The 18,830-nt window shown below is 43.0% G+C and overlaps 1 protein-coding gene across 1 annotated transcript in view; it reads right to left on the reverse strand.

Annotated features, from left to right (window-relative positions):
- Nucleotides 1-1,149: 1,149 nt before the first annotated feature.
- LOC141140656 (two pore channel protein 1-like) overlaps nucleotides 1,150-18,830 on the reverse strand; it is a 94,105-nt gene continuing 76,424 nt past the window's right edge. Inside the window, exons 18-19 of the mRNA XM_073628053.1 lie at nucleotides 10,399-10,511; nucleotides 1,150-2,844 (exon numbers count right to left, since the gene is read on the reverse strand). Of these exons, the coding sequence (XP_073484154.1) occupies nucleotides 2,699-2,844; nucleotides 10,399-10,511 (259 nt within the window). The 3' untranslated portion in view covers nucleotides 1,150-2,698. The remainder of the gene's footprint in view (nucleotides 2,845-10,398; nucleotides 10,512-18,830) is intronic.

Genomic DNA, 18,830 nt, shown 5'->3' on the forward strand with positions numbered 1-18,830 from the left:
TCCAGACACACAGTAAGGGTTGCACTAAAACAGCCATTACCATTTAAACAACCAGACACGACCAGCCACATTGTAATCCATCATATTCCCAAGGTATGTTTACATGCAACTGTCTGCTGTTGGTTACTGCATATTGTTTAAATAATCCACAATTCTCTTATTTTATGTATACTGTAAAACTAACATACTAAAACACCAAGCAGCGAATCATACAGACTGACATGTATGTATAAATAATTTATTTGGCATAAAAAATGTACTTATACAGTTCATTTATATATTATATAGAAAATGCAATCAATGCAAAAAATTTCAAGACAAATATGCAAACTGAACACTAAAAGATCTTCATAGAAATCCTTAACAGTATTATAAACAAGAAAGTGCAGTGCAAAAATCAATTACAAAAGAATAAAAAGTCCAAAAGGAAACTGGTGAACTACAAGTCTCAACAGAGAAGAGCCAGGATAATTCCACAAGTGATTAGCGGACACAAATCAGTGGTGACAAACGCTCCACCTTCAAACCTATCGCTACGCTCACCTCACGGTATTGGACCCCTGAACTTACAGCCAGTCACACCAGCAGGTCCCACACAATTGATCAGGCAGCAACAATGTCCAGTGAATCTTCTCCTCTAAAGCAATACCGCCAATGAGAGCACCAGAACCATATACAAATAAAGAAGAGGAGAACTAAGTGCTCACTGTATGAATCCTGAACTTTATTAAAAGGAGGAGCCACGCATGGATGACATCACCCACTGCCATCCTAGTTTTACACAGCACCATTTTTGTGCTACATGCTCGATGATATCTGTTAACATGTGAGTAGGATACCTTGTTTTCAAAAAAAGAAGTTTTCAGGATTCATACAGTGAGCACTTAGATCTCCCCTTCTTTATTTGTATATGGTTCTGTTGCTCTCATTGGCGGTATCGCTTTGGAGGAGAAGATTCACTGCATATTGTTGCTGCCTACCTAATTGTGTGGGACCTGCTGGTGTGATTGCCTGTTAGTTCAGGGGTCCACACTGAGGTGAGCATAGCGATAAATTTGAAGGTGGAGGGTCTGTCACCACTGATTTGTGTCTGCTGATCTTCACTTGTGGAATCATACTGGCTCATCTCTTTTGGGACTTGTACTTCACCAGTTTCCCTTTTGACTTTTATTCTTTTAGAATTAATTTTTGCGCTGCACTTTCTTGTTTACAATACATTTATATATTCTGCAAATGATTCATCTTTTATTACTATTGCTTTGTTTTAAAGTAGCTGAGTATCATCATAAACCTCATACAGACAGCTGCATCTTTTACATATCAGATTGTCATTAGTAACAATTTCATAGCTTTACGGAATCTGTCGATAAAATGGGATAAAAAAAAAAAAAAAAACATTAAGGTTAACTTGATGATGTGTACAAACAGGAGACTTTTACAATTACCGGTATTTTTTTTGTAGGAAAGGGGATTTAGATTTTTATGGACATTCGCTATCTGGGTGGGTTATATTTAGAACAGGAATGGATTAGATTCATTCATTAAAAAGGAAAGAGTGTGAGCTGTGTATATTTAATGTAGGCAGCCATCTGAAATATCTTATCTGCTGGATGGCTAATAACTTTGTCATTTAAATTTCACCTAGATAACCTATAAATCACATGGTCCAGATCTCGGTTTGTTGATTTTGTTAGATTTTTCGCACTTGCCATAGGGTGGATTGATGCTGTATTGCTTCCCATTTGGTTTTCTTTCCTACGGACTATAAGATCTGCTGTTTAAGATGGTAAAAGATTTCATAAAGAATGCAAAAAAAAGTAGAGTGTGGCTGGATGCTGTGGATAACACCTCCACCTTCCTTTCCTCCAGACTGTATCCTTGAAGATCCTAAAAACTAGCTAATTTATTCATGGAAGTAATAGGATCTAAACCAACACTGGTCTAGTCAAAAACATTGTTTGGTCAATATTGTATCATATATAGTACAGTATATCAAATATTGTATATTAAGAATACACATTTTTTTTTGCAGATTGTTTTCAGTGGAGACAAGTGAATTTTTGTGATAACAGTCAAGGTCACATACATTAGACAACATATAAACACATCTATTCAATAATCATAATAAAAAAGTGTCATCTCTTATTTTTAGTGAAGCGGTGCTTTCCAGACAGTGCCAGTGGAAAAGTGTTTACAAAAAGTGTAGCAACAAAATTACCAAATCCTTGTGCTGGGGGTATCAATAATATTGAACAGCAATAATTCCATACATTGCAAAGTACATGTACATACACTGTCCACGGTGCATTTTGTGAGCAGAACCAGTGCTAAAAAGAATACAGGTATGGGATAGTTATTTGATTTCTACAGATTTATTTCTCTATAGCTAGCTTTAGTGCCTGCACAAGGCAGGCAGAAGTTCAGTGTGGATATGTATTCATAAGGAAAGCCCTTGACTGTTGTACAATAATTCTATGCTTTGTACAATAAGACCATTTATATTTTTATAAAATTGGAAACAGGTAGCTTTACTTTGGCGTTTTCCTTACATGATTTTCTTACTATATTTATAATAAAAATGTTTCTCTGTAAAAATAAAATATTTCTATCAGATAAGCATTGTGGTGTCTATATTTACCCACATAAACCTTATTAGTCCACTTGATTCAAGTCAAATTTCAGAGATGATATGGTAACACTAGGATGCAGAATTAAATGTTGGATTTTCAATGTAGTAATCGCTAGGAGACAGATTTAAAATATCCTCCAATGGGGGACCTTCATCTTCTGGAGGTATTTCGGCTTCAAACATTCGCAGTAACAGGGCATCCACTGTTCTGTACCCTAAGGAAAGCAGCCATATATACTTTAGGATATATAGTATATTGTACCATCCTCAAAGACAAGAAGTATATAAATAACTCTAACATTTAAACTATAATGCCCTGTACACACGGTCGGACTTTGTTCGGACATTCCGACAACAAAATCCTACAATTTTTGCCGACAGATGTTGGCTCAAACTTGTCTTGCATACACACGGTCACACAAAGTTGTCGGAAAATCCGATCGTTCTAAACGCGGTGACGTAAAACATGTACGTCGGGACTATAAACGGGGCAGTGGCCAATAGCTTTCATCTCTTTATTTATTCTGAGCATGCGTGGCACTTTGTCCGTCGGATTTGTGTACACACGATCGGAATTTCCGACAACGGATTTTGTTGGGACTGATGTCCCTCTGACAGCTGCCGGTGATCTGCTTTTTTTTTTTCTCCTCACGCTATCAGCGTGAGGAGAAACCATAGCTGATTACATTACACGATCAGCTAAAAGCTGATCACATGGTAAGGGGTCGGGATCAACCCCCTTATTCCAATCTGTGATCCAGCGAATCTCAGACTCGCTGATCACAGAGCGTGCCGCATACGCTCTGCAAGGGGTGCACAGGCTGCTCGAGTGTCAATAGACGTCCTCCCGGCAAAGTAGGTCCACGCTGTAACCGTCATTCGGCTATAGCACAGATCTGAAGCGGTTAAGGTCTCTCTCTGCCACACATGCTTTATTATTTTTCCTCCTTCAGTGGGGATTACTTTAAAATTATTTTTAGGGATCCTTACATAGACTGGACAGTAGCTTAATGTAATCCATTCATGCTGCCTCCCCACTGCTGTCACATCTATTGTTTCACTAAGACCCCTTTCACAATGAGGCACCTGTAAAGCGCCTTAAAAAATGCCTCCACTGCCACCCCAATGTGAAAGCCTGAGTGCTTTCACACTAGGGCAGTGTGCTGACAGGACGTTAAAAAAAAGTGCAAGCTGCATCTTTGGGGCGGTGGAGAAGCGGTGTATACACCACTCCTCCACCGCCCTTGCCCATTGAAATGAATTCGCCATGTAGCGCCGCTGCCGAAGCGTTTTGCAGGCGCTTCGGCAGCGGCGCTACATGGCGAATTTAACCCTTTCTTCGGCCGCTAGCGGGGGTTAAAAGCACCCCGCTAGCGGCTGAGCAGCACTGCTAAAACTACGTCAAAGCGCCACTAAAACTAGTGGCGCTTTACCGTTAACGCTGCCCGTGGCTCAGTGTGAAAGGGCTCTTAAGCAGTGTTGTGAATTTTCAGCTCCCGGCAAGTGCCTGCTTTCTTTTCCTGTATTTACATTCTGAAGAAATAGCTTAAAAATAGGATTTTTATAACAGCTTACCTGTAAAATCCTTTTATTGAAGTACATCACGGGACACAGAGCACCACAGTAATTACTATGTGGGTTACAGGCCACCTTCAGGCGATGGACACTGGCACACCCCAAACAGGAAGTTGCCTCTCTATATAGCCCTCCCACACAGGGAGCACCTCAGTTTTTGTAGCAAAGCAATATACATACGTCCCAAAAGAGGGGAGGGACCTCTGTGCCCAGTGATGTACTTCAAGAAAAGAATTTTACAGGTAAGCTGTTATAAAAATCCTATTTTCTTTATTGTACATCACGGGACACAGAGCACCATAGTAATTACTATGTGGGATGTCCCAAAGCAATGCTATCTGAGGGGAGGGAGACACAAACAATCAGGGCGTCATCAGACTTGAGGACCTATACTGCTGCCTGCAGCACACTGTACCCAAAAGCGGCATCCTCAGGCCTTTTTTACATCCACCTGATAGAAACTAGTGAATGTATGGACCGAAGATCAAGTTGCGACCTTGCAAGTCTGAGTCATGGAGGCTTTGGTGATGCATGCCTGTATGCACCAGCTTTACATGACCTTACTGCTCCTGTGTCCGTTCAGCCAGCTGCACTGTATGCTCCAAGGCTGTCTTATGGACTCAGCAGCCATCCGATACACATGGACACCGCACACTGTACACCGTCCTGCACAAGGCACAGTGCTAAGCCACGTCCCATTCCGTCCCCCAACACGCCCTTCCTTACTTTTAAAATTTACAATTCCCGCACGTGCAGGCGCCATTTGGATCTGCCATTTGGCAGGTCTGGCGTGAGGGGAGAGAATAAAAGGGGCAACATAAAGGAAGAAACACGGGGAGCCGCTGCACCCCCGAGGGAAGGGGGACACAAGCTATCTGTTGTAGCCTTCAACACCCTTGCTCCCCAAGGGGGGAAAAGCTGCAGTAAGGTGCTAACTTTTCATGGAATATCCAAGAATCCCCCCCTGTAGTATCCTCCTGGTGGCTGAGACTAAGCATGCTGTCTGCTGCTGACACAGGGTGAGATCTGAGGAGCATGAAAAAGGTATGTGCATTTTACCCCTCTAGTGGAGAAATTAGACATGACAACATTTACTCACAGAAGAAATCCATAGGTGGACTTAGTTCCTAGGAGGTTCTTCACTTACTTGATCCCCACCGCAGGATTCTGCTGATATAGGATTCTGCAGACAGATCCAACCTTCACCCATCATGGCGGGCTGCGTTTAGTAAACCTTTAAGGTCCCTTTTTATCGGGGTTCCACTCCCTTGGACCTGTATAGCACTCCACCAGGAAAACTTTATGGTAATGTGAGCATGACCAAAGCACTGTGTCCCGGGGTCCAGCCCTCCAAACAGAGTCATTACAGGCAAAACCTTATTCTTCTAATACGAGGCCTGGGTACCATCCACTTTGGCCTCAGTGGCACTTTTAATGGATCCGGTCTGTAGAGGCTGTTTAAATCCAGTAAGGATCCCTCCAGCAGAGCTCTTTATAACACATCTTCACTCGTGACCAACACCTTAGACACTGGCGAAAAAACTGAGGTGTTCCCTGTGTGGGAGAGGTTATATAGGGAGGCAACTTCCCGTTTAGGGTGTGCCAGTGTCCATCACCTGAAGGTGGCCTATAACCCACATAGTAATTACTATGGTGCTCTGTGTCCCGTGATGTACAATAAAGAAATAAATTCATGGAAGAAGAAGATGGAAAAAAGTTTACTATGTGCAATGTCATTTTCAACACGAGAGGGAGTACAAAGACTATAAGGGTAAACTATGATAGGAGTGCCAAATACAAAGTAAGACCCTCTAGAAACTGGAGCAAGGAAGAGCAAAATAGCCATGAAACTACATTGGGTGGTAGAAGAGGTAATTCAAGTTCTTTTTTTAACATAACTGGAAGAAAAAGATATAACTAGAACCATACAAATTTAATGACTGGTTGACAAGTGTACACAACTGCCCTTTCTCCTTGCTCAAGGTACCAGGCTAATAATAATGTATATATGTCTCTACAAAACATCTATTTTGGGAACCTTATCTCAAATATTTTTTTTCAATATTGGTTTATTGAACAGAAAATAAATTGTATAACCCCTTAACGCCGACCGTATGCAAATTTGCATTCATGGCTTGAAGGGGTTATACCGGGGTGATGCCTGCAGTCAATTTGCAAAAAATATGGATTTTTACTTGTAAGCAACAAATGTCAGAAAGGCGTGAAAGGGATAAACATCACAAAAAAATTGTGCCACATAAAAATGAATTAACCAAACTTATAACAAGTAAAGTCCACTTTTAGTGTATTTCTGCAAAAAATCTTCAGTTTCGCCAACTTTTCCTTTACCATGTGCAAATCTAGTGAAACATGCTCTTCACACTCAATAGTGCTCCATCTTGCTATGTGCTCCACCACCTATTATAAGGAGGCCACTCACCAGATATCTTTGGGCCGCCAGGACCCTCTCCAGCTTAGACAATTACAATCCTATAGATAGATCTCTAGTTAGTGGCCCCCACATACAATAGGTGGTGGAGCACTATTGAGTGTGAAGAGCATTTTTCACTAGATTTGCACATGGTGAAGGAAAAATTGGCGAAATAGAATCTTTTTCAGAAATACACTAAAAGTTTACTTGTTATAAGTTTGGTTAATTAATTTTTATGTTGCACAAATTTGCTTTGATGTTTATACAATTGCATTGTCAATTGTACTAGTACATACACTAGCTATCACAGGATTAAGCTAGCGCCTCAAGACATGGTTTATAAAACCTTTGGGGATTGCACTAAAAAGATGGCAGAAGCTTACTAATAGCACTATTAAGCATTTCAATTTAGGGGGCGCCATTTTTATAATTATATCATAAAAGATAAACTGCACACATACATATACACTGTAGAGTTAACCAGTGTAACAAGTATTAATGATACACTTCAACAAGCAATTACAAATCTGAACTTTGTGCTCCCCCATTCCCACTTGAGCCCCCCCCCCAGCAGTATTCTGTGTTTTTCTTTCTTCTGATGTCTTTTTCCATCTTCTCTGCATAAATACACTGAATGCTGGGCACTGAATTGAGTAGTATTAAAGCTCCATTGTTTTAAACCTCTAGAGCAGGGATATGCAAGTAGCGGACCTACAGCTGTTGCAGAACTACAAGTCCCATGAGGCATAGCAAGACTCTGATAGTCACAAGCATGAAACCCAGAGCCAGAGGCATGATGGGACTTGTAGTTTTGCAACAGCTGGAGGTCCGCTAATTGCATACCCCTGCTCTAGAGGGAACGTTTTCACAAATTACCCGAGTTGAGCGATAAACAGTTAATACAGACAAGTACCTGTTTTAAACAACAAAAAAAACTGTTTCCTTAAAATATCAAAATATCTGTGGGAGTCTACAAATTTATTGATTTTATATTGATCCTACACAGGTAGCATTAGGTTGGTACCTTGGGGTGCACATAACCATTCAATGTCTAAAGTTGAATTTGAAAGAGGGGCATCCCCACAGGGTGGTACTGTGGATGCAATGAGAAACAGGTGCCACAACCTAAATTGAAGGTAAATTGTGAAAATAAACTCTAGATGGACTTTTAGGCACCACAATATACACAATCATCTAAAAATAATAGTAGTTTATTAAATCACAAAAATATAAAATTGACCCCCGCTGCCCGGGACAGTGGACAATGGGAATTTACATAATACACTGAGGATTGGCTCCCATTGTGTGCTGGAGTGGGCAGCAGGTTTAGTGTGATCTATTGGGGTGGAGGTTACTTCATAAGTACCTGGGGTTTCTGATGGACCCCATATAATATCGATATACTCTCTAACATATACTTTCTTTTTCCCCTTAAACCCATTCCCCCTGCCGCCATCCATTTCTTAGCTGACTACTGCTTGAATGCTATATCCCCTGGTCTATGCCTTTTTACTACTGCAGGACTATACTTTGTATAGTACTCACCTAAATCTCCTGAAGAAGCGCAAAACATGTAGAGCATTGAGTGTTAAGCTCCCCTACCCTTGACATCAACACCAGACCCATCTTTGATATTGATGATCATATCTACACAAGTTCTATGTTGAATTACAGTGTGGCCTAAGGTGCATATGTCGTAGCTTCTCTAGCATATAATACTAGGAATTTTAAATTGCACCTTGTTTGTCAATGTTATATTTTTGTTATAATAAACTACTATATTTTTAGATTATTGTGTATATTGTGGTGCCTAAAAAGTCCATCTAGAATTTATTTTCCCAATTTACATTCAAAGTCTAAGGCCAGCCTTACATGTACAGGTTTCTCTATCCACAGTGTGGATGGAGGAATACCGCTGGCTATTTCATTCAAGCAGCTGCAACACCCACGGCTGCTTATGTACCAGAACAGTGACTGCATCCGATGGGACTCAGCTGACAATTTTCCACCTGGCTCCTTCAATTTTTCAAATTTTTTTGGAGCCAGGTGATGCCGGCAGGGCAACCAACAGTTCAAGCTTTGTCCAGTTTGGCAGAATTTGTCAATTTATAGAGCAGTATATAACCAGCTTATGGGACAATTACCGTATATACTCGAGTATAAGCCGAGTCTTTTAGCAGATTTTTTTGTGCTGAAAGTGGCCCCCTCGGCTTATACTTGAGTCAAGCACTTTTCTGCAGCAAAGAATTACATTTTCCAAACCGACTTTAGGGCCCCATATCAAGGGGCCACTTAGTGCTAGGAACTCCAAATTTGGTGTGCACACCCAGTGGAACTAGCAATACAACATATCCAAAGCTGGGGCTCCTAGCACCAAGTGGCACCGAGATACGGGGCCCCAAAGTTGGTTCGGAAAATGTCATTCTCTGCTGCAGAAAAGGTGCATATATAGTGTAGCGCTAACTTAAATTACAAAGATTTTTAAATGGAAAAAAATGCATACACAAAAAACGCAAATGACTGCATATATCACAAATATTGATGTGAGATACTCTAATAGGCATCTATAAAAACAAGATTTTGAAAAAGGGTAAAAGTCCCATAGACATGATAGTGTTGTTCACCACGTGGATAGCTGGTAAAGAAGTGACACAGGTATAATGGGTCCCCCGCGTAGAAGCAATGCAGGCTTACCAGAACAGTTGGACTCATACAAACATATGTCTCATGAGTCAGTAAAGCTTGTATTGCCAATAGGCAATGAAGTGGGGTCTCCCAACCAAACGATATGGAATCCAAATTGCATCTAGGACTCTGGGCAGAGCTCTTCTACACGTAACTTGGTCTCCGTGTGATGACCTCAGATTCTGACTCCTTTCTGTCTCTGGATGTGCTGCCCTTGCTCCCTTGTTATGCTGTGTACTTCTGTGGATTTGATAGTCTGACTGTTTTTTGTCTCAGGAGACAAAAAACAGAGTTTTTTTGTGTATGCATTTTTTTCAATTTAAAAATCTTTGTAATTTAAGTTAGCGCTACACTATATATGCACCTGTACCTTTTACAAATCTCCTTGTTTGTCGTGTGAGCTGCTATTTAATTGAGTAAGCGCAGTGTTTTGATTATTTTGTTCTGCTGCAGAAAAGTGCTTGACATTTTCTGAACCGATTTTGGGGCCCCGTATCTCAGGGCCACTTGGTGCTAGGAACCCAGGCTTTGGATATGTTGTAGTGCTAGTTCCACTGGGTTTGCACACCAAATCTGGGATTCCGAGCACCAAGTAGCCCTGAGATAGGGGGCCCCAAATTCGGTCAACTGTGTCCATCTGCAACAATGTCATTTTGGGACCCTTCGGGTCCAAAGACCCCAAATTTTGGCTGCAGCTAAGGGGGCATCTAGGAACCCTTAACTACCGAGTTTGAAGTTCGGGGACCTATGGCTGCAAATGGGCACAGTGAGACATGCAATTGGGCACAGTGAGGCTGCAAAAGGGCATTGTTGACCCTCTTTTCCACTTACAGTAGCTGCGCATTTCTCACCCTAGGCTTATACTCGAGTCAATAAGTTTTCCCAGTTTTTTGTGGTAAAATTAGGTGCCTCAGCTTATATTCGAGTCGGCTTATAGTCGAGTATATACGGTGGTTTATAATAGATAAGAAGTGCAATAACTCCCCCACCCAGTACAAGTGCATTAATACTGCCCACTCACCCGGTAATTTCACTTCTGAGGTACAGTAATCCTATCATTTATAATAAAAATACATACGTTTTGAAGCTATTCGAAACATCAGTCCATTTTGCTCTCTCTCTCCAAATGCTCCAATATCATTTTCACAGTCTTCCATGTTGTTTGTCAAGTTTCCAGAAAGATGATCTTCCCTTTGGAAAAATCAATACCATATAAGACTAATAGTTACATCGGGGTAGGCAACATTTTAAGCCTAGTGTGCCAAAAACATATTTATAAGAAATTGAAAAGAGTCAGACATACAGTATAGAACAATATGTCTACTTCACACTTTCATTCAGGAAAAGGAATATTTGGCAAGTGAATTGTAACTAGAATATATTAATAATAAACAAAAAAATCCAACGCTGTTCCCCAACATTAGTTGCTGCAATAAAACACCTCAAAATTGGTGTCAGTGATTGCAATAACAACCCCCAACACTGGTGTCAGAGACTGCAATAATAAACCCCCAGGATTGGCATCAGTGCAGCAAAAAGAAACAGAATGAGGGGAAAGGAAAAGCAGGGTTGCAGTCAGCGTGTTGGGAAATTGAGATGGGGGTGGAACGAATTTAGGTGACGGTGGCTGGTAGGGATGATAAATGTGTATGAGTTCTGCAACCTGGACAGTAGGGGGAACACAAGGGGATATGAAGGAGGATAGAAGAAGCATGAGGAATACAGAAGCCAATTGGAGAGGTCATAGATGCAGAGGTAGTGAGGGAAATGCATAGAAGGCTTTCAGGAAAGAATTTGGGACCGGAGGAGGAATACCAGAGGTGCACACAACAGGGGAAGGTTGGGCAGATGCCGAGTGAATGAAAGTGTGGATGATGAAAGATTAGGAAACAACACCGGCAGCGGAAAGTGTATTTACATTGTTAGGTTGAAAAAAAAAATTGGATTTTTATAACAGCTTACCTGTAAAATCCTTTTCTTGGAGTACATCATGGGACACAGAGCACCACAGTAATTACTATGTTGGGTATATAGGCACCTTCAGGTGATGGACACTGGCATACCCAATACAGGAAGTTTACTCCCTATATAACCCCTCCTCCTACTAGGAGTACCTTAGTTTTTCTTAGCAAAGCAATATAGTTAAACCCCAGAAAAGAGGGGCGGAACACCTCTGTGTCCCATGATGTACTCCAAGAAAAGGATTTTACAGGTAAGCTGTTATAAAAATCCTATTTTCTTTATCGTACATCATGGCACACAGAACACCATAGTAATTACTATGTGGGACGTCCCATAGCAATGCTATTTGAGGGGAGGGAGAGACAACCCATAGGCCACCCCCAGACTTGAGGACTTATACTCCTGCCTGCAGCACACTGCGCCCGAAGGCGATATCCTCATGCCTCCTAACATCCACCTGATAAAATTTGGTGAATGTATGTACTGAAGTTGCGGCCTTACAGATTTGAGCCATGGAGGCCTGGTGACGCACTGCCCAAGAAGCACTAATCGACATGGTAGAGTGCGCTTTGACTTGAAAAGGGGGAACATTACCCCTTAAATCATAAGTCTGAATTATAACTTGCCGAATCCACTTAGCAACAGTGGATTTCAATGCTGCCTGTCCTTTCTTAGGACCCTCTGGCAGTACAAATAAGACATCAGTCTTTGGAATCTGAGCAGTCATCTTTAAATAGACTTTGACTGCTCTTACCACATCAAGACAATGTAGCGACTTCTCTTCGCTGGAACATGGTTTTTGAAAATACGATAACAATATCTTGGTTCAGGTAAAAACCTGAGACCACTTTTGGCAAAAAATCGGGACAAGGGCACAACACCACTCTGTCCTCATGAATAATCAAGTATGGCTCTTTACAAGAAAGAGCAGCCAATTCCGAAACCCACCTTGCTGAGGATATAGCAATCAAGAACAAAAGCTTCCTTGTCAGAAGGACTAAGGGAATATGCTGTATCGGTTCAAATGACACTGACAAAACTAAGTTTAAGTCCCAAGGGCTCAAAGGTGATTTAACTGGTGGATTAATCCACATCACCCCTTGTATAAAACCTCGGACTAAAGAATGTGTAGCAAGCGGTCTTTGAAATAAGATTGATAAAGCTGAGACTTGGCCCTTAATAGTACTTAAGGCCAACTTCATCTCTACCCCTAATTGTAGAAAGGCAAGAATTCTGCCTATGATATATCTCCGAGGGTGCCAACCCTTGGATTCACACCAGGAAACATAAGCCCTCCAGACTCTGTAATATATAGTTCAGGAAGCTGGCTTCCTTGCATTAATCAAGGTGGAGATAACTGACCCGGAAAGCCCACGTTTCTTTAGAATGTGTGTTTCAATAGCCAAGCTGTTAAATGTAGCGTTTGTAAAGTAGGATGGAATATTGGCCCCTGTGAGAGCAGGTCTGGCCATAGTGGAAGGGACCATGGATCCTCCACTGTCATCTTTACGATTTCTGCATACCATGACCTTCTGGGCCATGCTGGTGCTACCAGAATTACAGGCTCTCTTTCCAGCTTGATCCTTCAAAGAAGTCGTGGCAGCAACTGAATAGGGGGGATGCATAGATCAGTGAGAACTGATCCCACGGGGTCACCAACGCATCTGTTCCGCATGCGAGTGGATCCCTTGTCCTGGACACAAAGTTGACTAACTTCATGTTGAATCTCGACGCTAGAAGATCTACGTCCGGAGTCCCCCATCTTTGGCAAACAGCCCGAAAAATGTCAGAGGGTGAAGAGACCATTCCCCTGGGAATAACTGCTGGCGACTCAGGTAGTACGCCTGCCAATTCTCTACTCCCAGAATGAAGACTGCTGATAGGCACAGAACATTCCTTTCTGCCCAAGTTAGAATATGGTTCACCTCTGTCTGCGCTGCAAGACTTGGTGCCCCCTTGGTGATTGATATAGGCCGCAGCTGTGGCATTGTCAGAGTGAAACCTGACAGGACAATCCCTTAACCTGAAAGTCAAAGCCTTCAGAGCCAGACGCACTGCCTGAATCTCTAGGACGTTGATGGGCAAGGCTTTTTCGGTTCTTGACCACTGTCCCTGGACAGTTGTCTTCTCTAGTACTGCTCCCCAGCCTGAAAGGCTGGCATCTGTCGTTACCACTTTCCAGATAACTGGACTGAAGGATTTTGCTTTCAGCAGATTCTGGGTTAGTAACCACCAACTGAGGCTTTGGGACACCCTTGGAGACAGCCGCATTGGCAAGTCTAAAGCTTGAATCGTTTTGTTCCAAGCAGACAGGATACTGTTTTGCAACAGTCTTGAATGGCACTGGGCATAGGGAACCGCTTCGAACGAAGCCACCATCTTTACTAACAACCTCATGCAAAGGCGAATGGAGGGATCTCCTTTCGACCTGACCATCCACACCAGCTCTCTTATGGAGTTGATTTTTGCCGGAGGCAAGAACACCTTTTTCTGGGCCATGTCTATGATGAGGCCCAAATACTCCAGCTTTTTTAGCTGCGTTTTAAGGAAGACTTCTCTAGGTTGAGAATCCAACCCAGACTTTCCAGGTAACTGGTTGTAATGCGTACACTTTGCTCCAAACGAGCCACCGACTGGTCTATTATCAATAGATCATCTAGGTACGCCAAAACTGTTATGCCCTGTGCCCTTAACCTGGCTAGAGGTTGGGCCAGCACTTTTGTGAACACCCGGGGTGCTGTAGCTAGCCCGAAGGGCAAGGCTACAAACTGAAAGTGCTGCTGTTCTACTTCAAACCGCAGAAACCTTTGGTGAGCTGGAAATATAGGGACATGCAGATATGCATCCCTGATGTTGATATACGACAGAAGTTCTCTTCCTTGTAGGATAGAAACTACTGACCTGATCGACTCCATGCGAAAGGAGCTAATTTTCAGGAACTGATTTAGATCTAGAATGGGTCTGACATCTCCATTTGGTTTTGGTACCGTAAAGTGGTTTGAATAAAACCCCAAACCTTGCTCTTCTGTTGGGATCTGTATGATCACCCCCTGAGCCAGTAATCGGTCTAATGACCGAAAGAGAGATGGCCTTTTCCCTGGATCTTTGGGAACGTTTGATCTCAGAAAACGAGATGGTGGAAGCTCCCGAAATTCTAGTTTGTATCCTAGAGACACCGTGGAGATGACCCATCTGTCCTGAATTTCCTCTTGCCAGACTTCTGAGTATTGCAGAAGTCTTCCCCCCACTCTGGTGAGGGGGGGGCGCCTCTTCATAATGAGGCTTTAGAATTCTGCTTTGCAGATTTCCAGCCCCAGGCCTTCTTTTGTGCCTGGGCCTGACCCTGAGGTTTTCCTCTAGAGTCCGAGGGCGGAGACCGTCGCCACTGCTTAGAGGCGGATGCCCCTGGCGCAGGAGAAAAAGTCAGTTTAAATGAAGGACATTTCTACTTTCTTTTGACTGGCAAAAGAGTACTCTTCCCACTAGAAATCATTTGAATGTATTTGTCCAAATCATCCCCAAATAGCCGATCCCCATGAAAAGCAAAGCCACTCAGGAGCTTTTTGCATGGTGCTTCGGCTGACCAATTTTTTTAACCAAAGGATCCTACGCATGTATACTAGCACAAGCACAAGGCGGGACGCCTGGTGAATAGAGTCTTTCATAGCGTCTATGGAAAAACATAATGCCTTTTGGTAGTTAGGCCAACTTGCAGGCCTGTTGTGCAGGGACCTCTTTAAGGGCCTGTCTGACCTGGTCCTTTAGGGACTGACAGATTCCTATTGCAGTGACTGTAGGCTAACGGCACCTGCCAAAAAAAAAAAAAAGAGGATTTTAACAGGAATTCCAACCTTTTATTTGTTGGATCCTTAAGCATTTGCTCATTGTCTACTGGACAAGTTAAACTTTTATTCAAACTGGAAATCGCAGCGTCAACTGCTGGCACATTCCATTTTTTGGTGAATTTCTCTTCCATGGGATAGAGAACTGAGAATCTCTTTGGAGGGAGAAAATGCTTATCCGGGTGATCCCATTCAGCATAAATAAGCTTTTCTAGTAATGCATGGACAGGAAACGCATGAAAAGGCTGTAAAGATTTAAAAGAACCCAAGGAAGAAACCAGACTTTCCGCAGACTGCGTTAGGGGTAGCATGAAAGTGGAAAGAACCATCTCCGCAAGAGATTGTACCAGCAATTTCTCAGATTGCATGGCTGAAAAGGGTTCACCTACTGTCGTTTCCTCCGCAGAGGAATAATCGGTTTGTTTTTCCTCCCGATCGCCTGAGGGTAACACCTCATCCTAGTACCCACTGTTCCCTTGGTAAAGGGTCTTAGGTGGGAGAGGGTGATCTAGCATGCTTCCTATCCTTTTGGATGAAGGATGCGATTAAAGCCAGTAATCTTCCTTCTAGGCCATGCAAGGTGGAGGAAAATGCATTTTCAGTCATGTATAAAGGGGATGAAGTGTGAGAAGCAGTTGCACCACCAATTGGTTCCAATGACTCACCCTGGCCTGCCATATCTGGTATCTCAGGAGAGGATGACAGTGTGGAGGCATGACTGGAGTTCCCAGTGCCTGGGGGTGGAGTTTTTGGTACCTTTGTGGTATTTCTTTTGGAAGCCATAGTGCTAAGCACAAAAGCAGAGGCACTAAATAAATGCACTACTTGCTGAGCAATAGTCTAGCAATACAATGCCGCTATAAAAATCAGCTTGGTGCTGACTAACAATGTATTTCCTGTACTAGTAATGCCTGTATACATCCCTTACGTGCCCCAACGCTCCTGTGTCCTGTGTGTTTCAGACTTCCATCTCTTTAGTTGCTCTGATAAAGATCTTCTGACAGAGTAAGAGTCTGTTTTAACAAGCCTCAGATGTGAGCCTGTTCGGCGTCTTCAGCGTCTGCACCTGCCTTAGCCACGCCCCTTCGCCATTACCTGCCGCCCCGTTTCAAATGGGCACTAGTCCGCGCGTTTATCCCGAGACGAGCCCCCTCTGCTGTAGGTGTTGTTCCTTCCCGGGTACGTTCTTCCACATGGTATGGGAGTGCCCGCTTATCCGTCAGTTTTGGGAGAAAGTAATTGGGGCTTTGAATAAATTTGGAGACTGGTCCCTTAGGCAGGATTCAGCCTTAGCGCTACTTGGTACCATGGAGGATATTGTGGCCTCCAAGCACATGAAATTATTTCTCTTCTATACTCTATATTACGCCAGAAGAGAGATTTTTCCTTAGGTGGAAACAGCCAACACCGCCAATGCTCAACTGGATAGCAACGATTAACTCTGTATTGCCACTGTATAAACAAACCTATCAGAGTAGGTAGTAGAAAAAAATTGATAAGGTCCGGTCACAATGGATCAACACACATGGCTCAATCTCTTAAGATGCATTGTATTATCCTGTGAGATGTTCCTATGCTGATATCCTATGACTATATTGTCCTATGAGATGCTCCTATAATCGTATCCTTCCCCCTCCCTCCTCCTTTCCTCCCTAATAGGGCACTATGGTGACTATAATTGTCGTATTGATGGCTATGCCTGATTGTATACCAGAAGAAATGTTAAAGTCTGACTTCTAAGTTGCCTTAGCTCCTTAGTCTACTTTGCTGTATTGACTGTGTATTGTGTCACCATTAACCTGTATAATTCTGTTTCTTTTTTGAATAAAATTCATCTGTTAAAAAGAAAAATATATATATATATATATATATATATATATATATATATATATATATATATATATAATCGAGTCATATATGGGAGAAAGTGAGTTGAGAAAGTCTTATAGTATTCACGTGGGAGGCCATCAGGCCCTGGGGCCTTGTTGTTTGGCAGAAGCCTCAATGTCTCCGTCACCTCCTCTTCAGTTATCGGAGAGTTGAGAGACTGTAAAGCATCCTCCGGCAGAGTGGTCACACCACTACTCATAAGGTAGGCTCGCACGCAGTCAGTGAAATGCAACTGCACTGGTAAAAGCGGTATGGATGGAATGTAAAGGTTGGAAAAATAATTGCGAAACAAATGGGCAATACAATCAGGGTAGGAATGTAAAATCCCACTAGGGTCACGTAGAGCCTGGGGGGCCGAAGTGTGAGTGTGCTCCTGCAGTTTATGTGCTAATAAGGTGTGGGCCTTGTTACCCTTGTCATAGTAAATCTGACACATTCTTTGGAGGGCTTTTTCGACTTTGCTTACATCAATACTTTTCAAAACAGCCTGGAGGTGTATTATTTCCCTCAGGAGACGGATCGAGAATGAAGAGGAAAGTCAGGACTCCAGGTCCCGCAGTCTTTTTTACAGTCTGCTGTCACAGCCGTTTGGTGTTTTTCTTCCATGCACTAGAGATAGCTATACATTATCCACGTATTACTGATGTATGTGCCTACAATAGAGTCCCTGTGGAAATATCTGGGGTGTTATTCTCAGCAAAGTATACATTTTAAGGCTGTCTCCAGGTCTGTTTTGGTACCAATATTTTTAAGAAGTCGTCATTAAGTTGCCAGAGACGGTTGACCTTAGAGGCTGCTAAATTAAGCTTCAGTAGTATCGGAGCATGGTCGGACCAGGACATAGGGAGGATATCCACTGTATTAAATGCCCTCAGGGAAGGGGCGTTTATGAAAAAGTAGTTAAAACTCACGTGAGTATGGAATGGATGAGAGTAGGAGTATTGTCGCTCCCTCAGGTGAGCAACGTCTGTCTGTCTGGTCTGTCTAAACTGTTGGGATTGTCGAGAGAGGCGTGGGGGAGTATTTTAGAAAGGGATGTCCCGTCCGACGTCGGGGAAAATGAGAGGTTAAAGTCCCCCACCCCCCCCCCACCAAGAATGAATGTGCAACTCTAAATAACCGATTGTTAACCCTAGTGACAAAGGACATCGGATTCGCATTCGGGGCATAAATGTTACAGAAAGTTATATCAGATTGTGGCCATTTGCCTCTAATAATTAGATACTGCCCCTAGGGATCAGAGTAAGAGGATGTGGGCGTGAAAAGGGATCCCTTTTTAATCAAAATGGCCACTGCTGCTTTCTTTTTTAGGGCTAGAAGTTAAGAACCCAGAGGGGAAAAATGTGGATGCGAATGTCAGAGCCTCTTTTGTCCAGTAATAGCCCTTTACAGGCAGGAACCGCAAGTCATTTTGGTGTGTAGAAAAAGTCCTAGTGTCCAGCTACCTTCCTGTGGCTACTGATCCCAACACCACCTCTTCAGGAGCTGCCAGCTCACCTGGCTGCAGCTTCCCCTTTCACCAGCCCTCCTGGCTAATCTTCCACAGTCCTCCCAGACTGACTGTACCACCATCTCAGACTGCCACTCCTCAGTCCTCTCAGGAGGTCCCTCAGTCCTCCCTGACTGTCTCACCAGTCACCTGGCTGTCTTCTCCCTGGAGATCTCCTGGTCATGCTCGCTGGCTCCTGCTGTCCTCACACCTGCTCCATGCCACTGGACAGGACTCCTCCTTGTGTTATCAGAGGATACCTCCTGCACCCAAGCCCCAGGCCGAGGTCACCCCCCCCCCCCAGACTAGGGGGCTACCTTCAAGGGC

Source organism: Aquarana catesbeiana, linkage group LG04 (genome assembly GCF_042186555.1).
Source record: "Aquarana catesbeiana isolate 2022-GZ linkage group LG04, ASM4218655v1, whole genome shotgun sequence".
Lineage (NCBI taxonomy): Eukaryota > Metazoa > Chordata > Amphibia > Anura > Ranidae > Aquarana > Aquarana catesbeiana.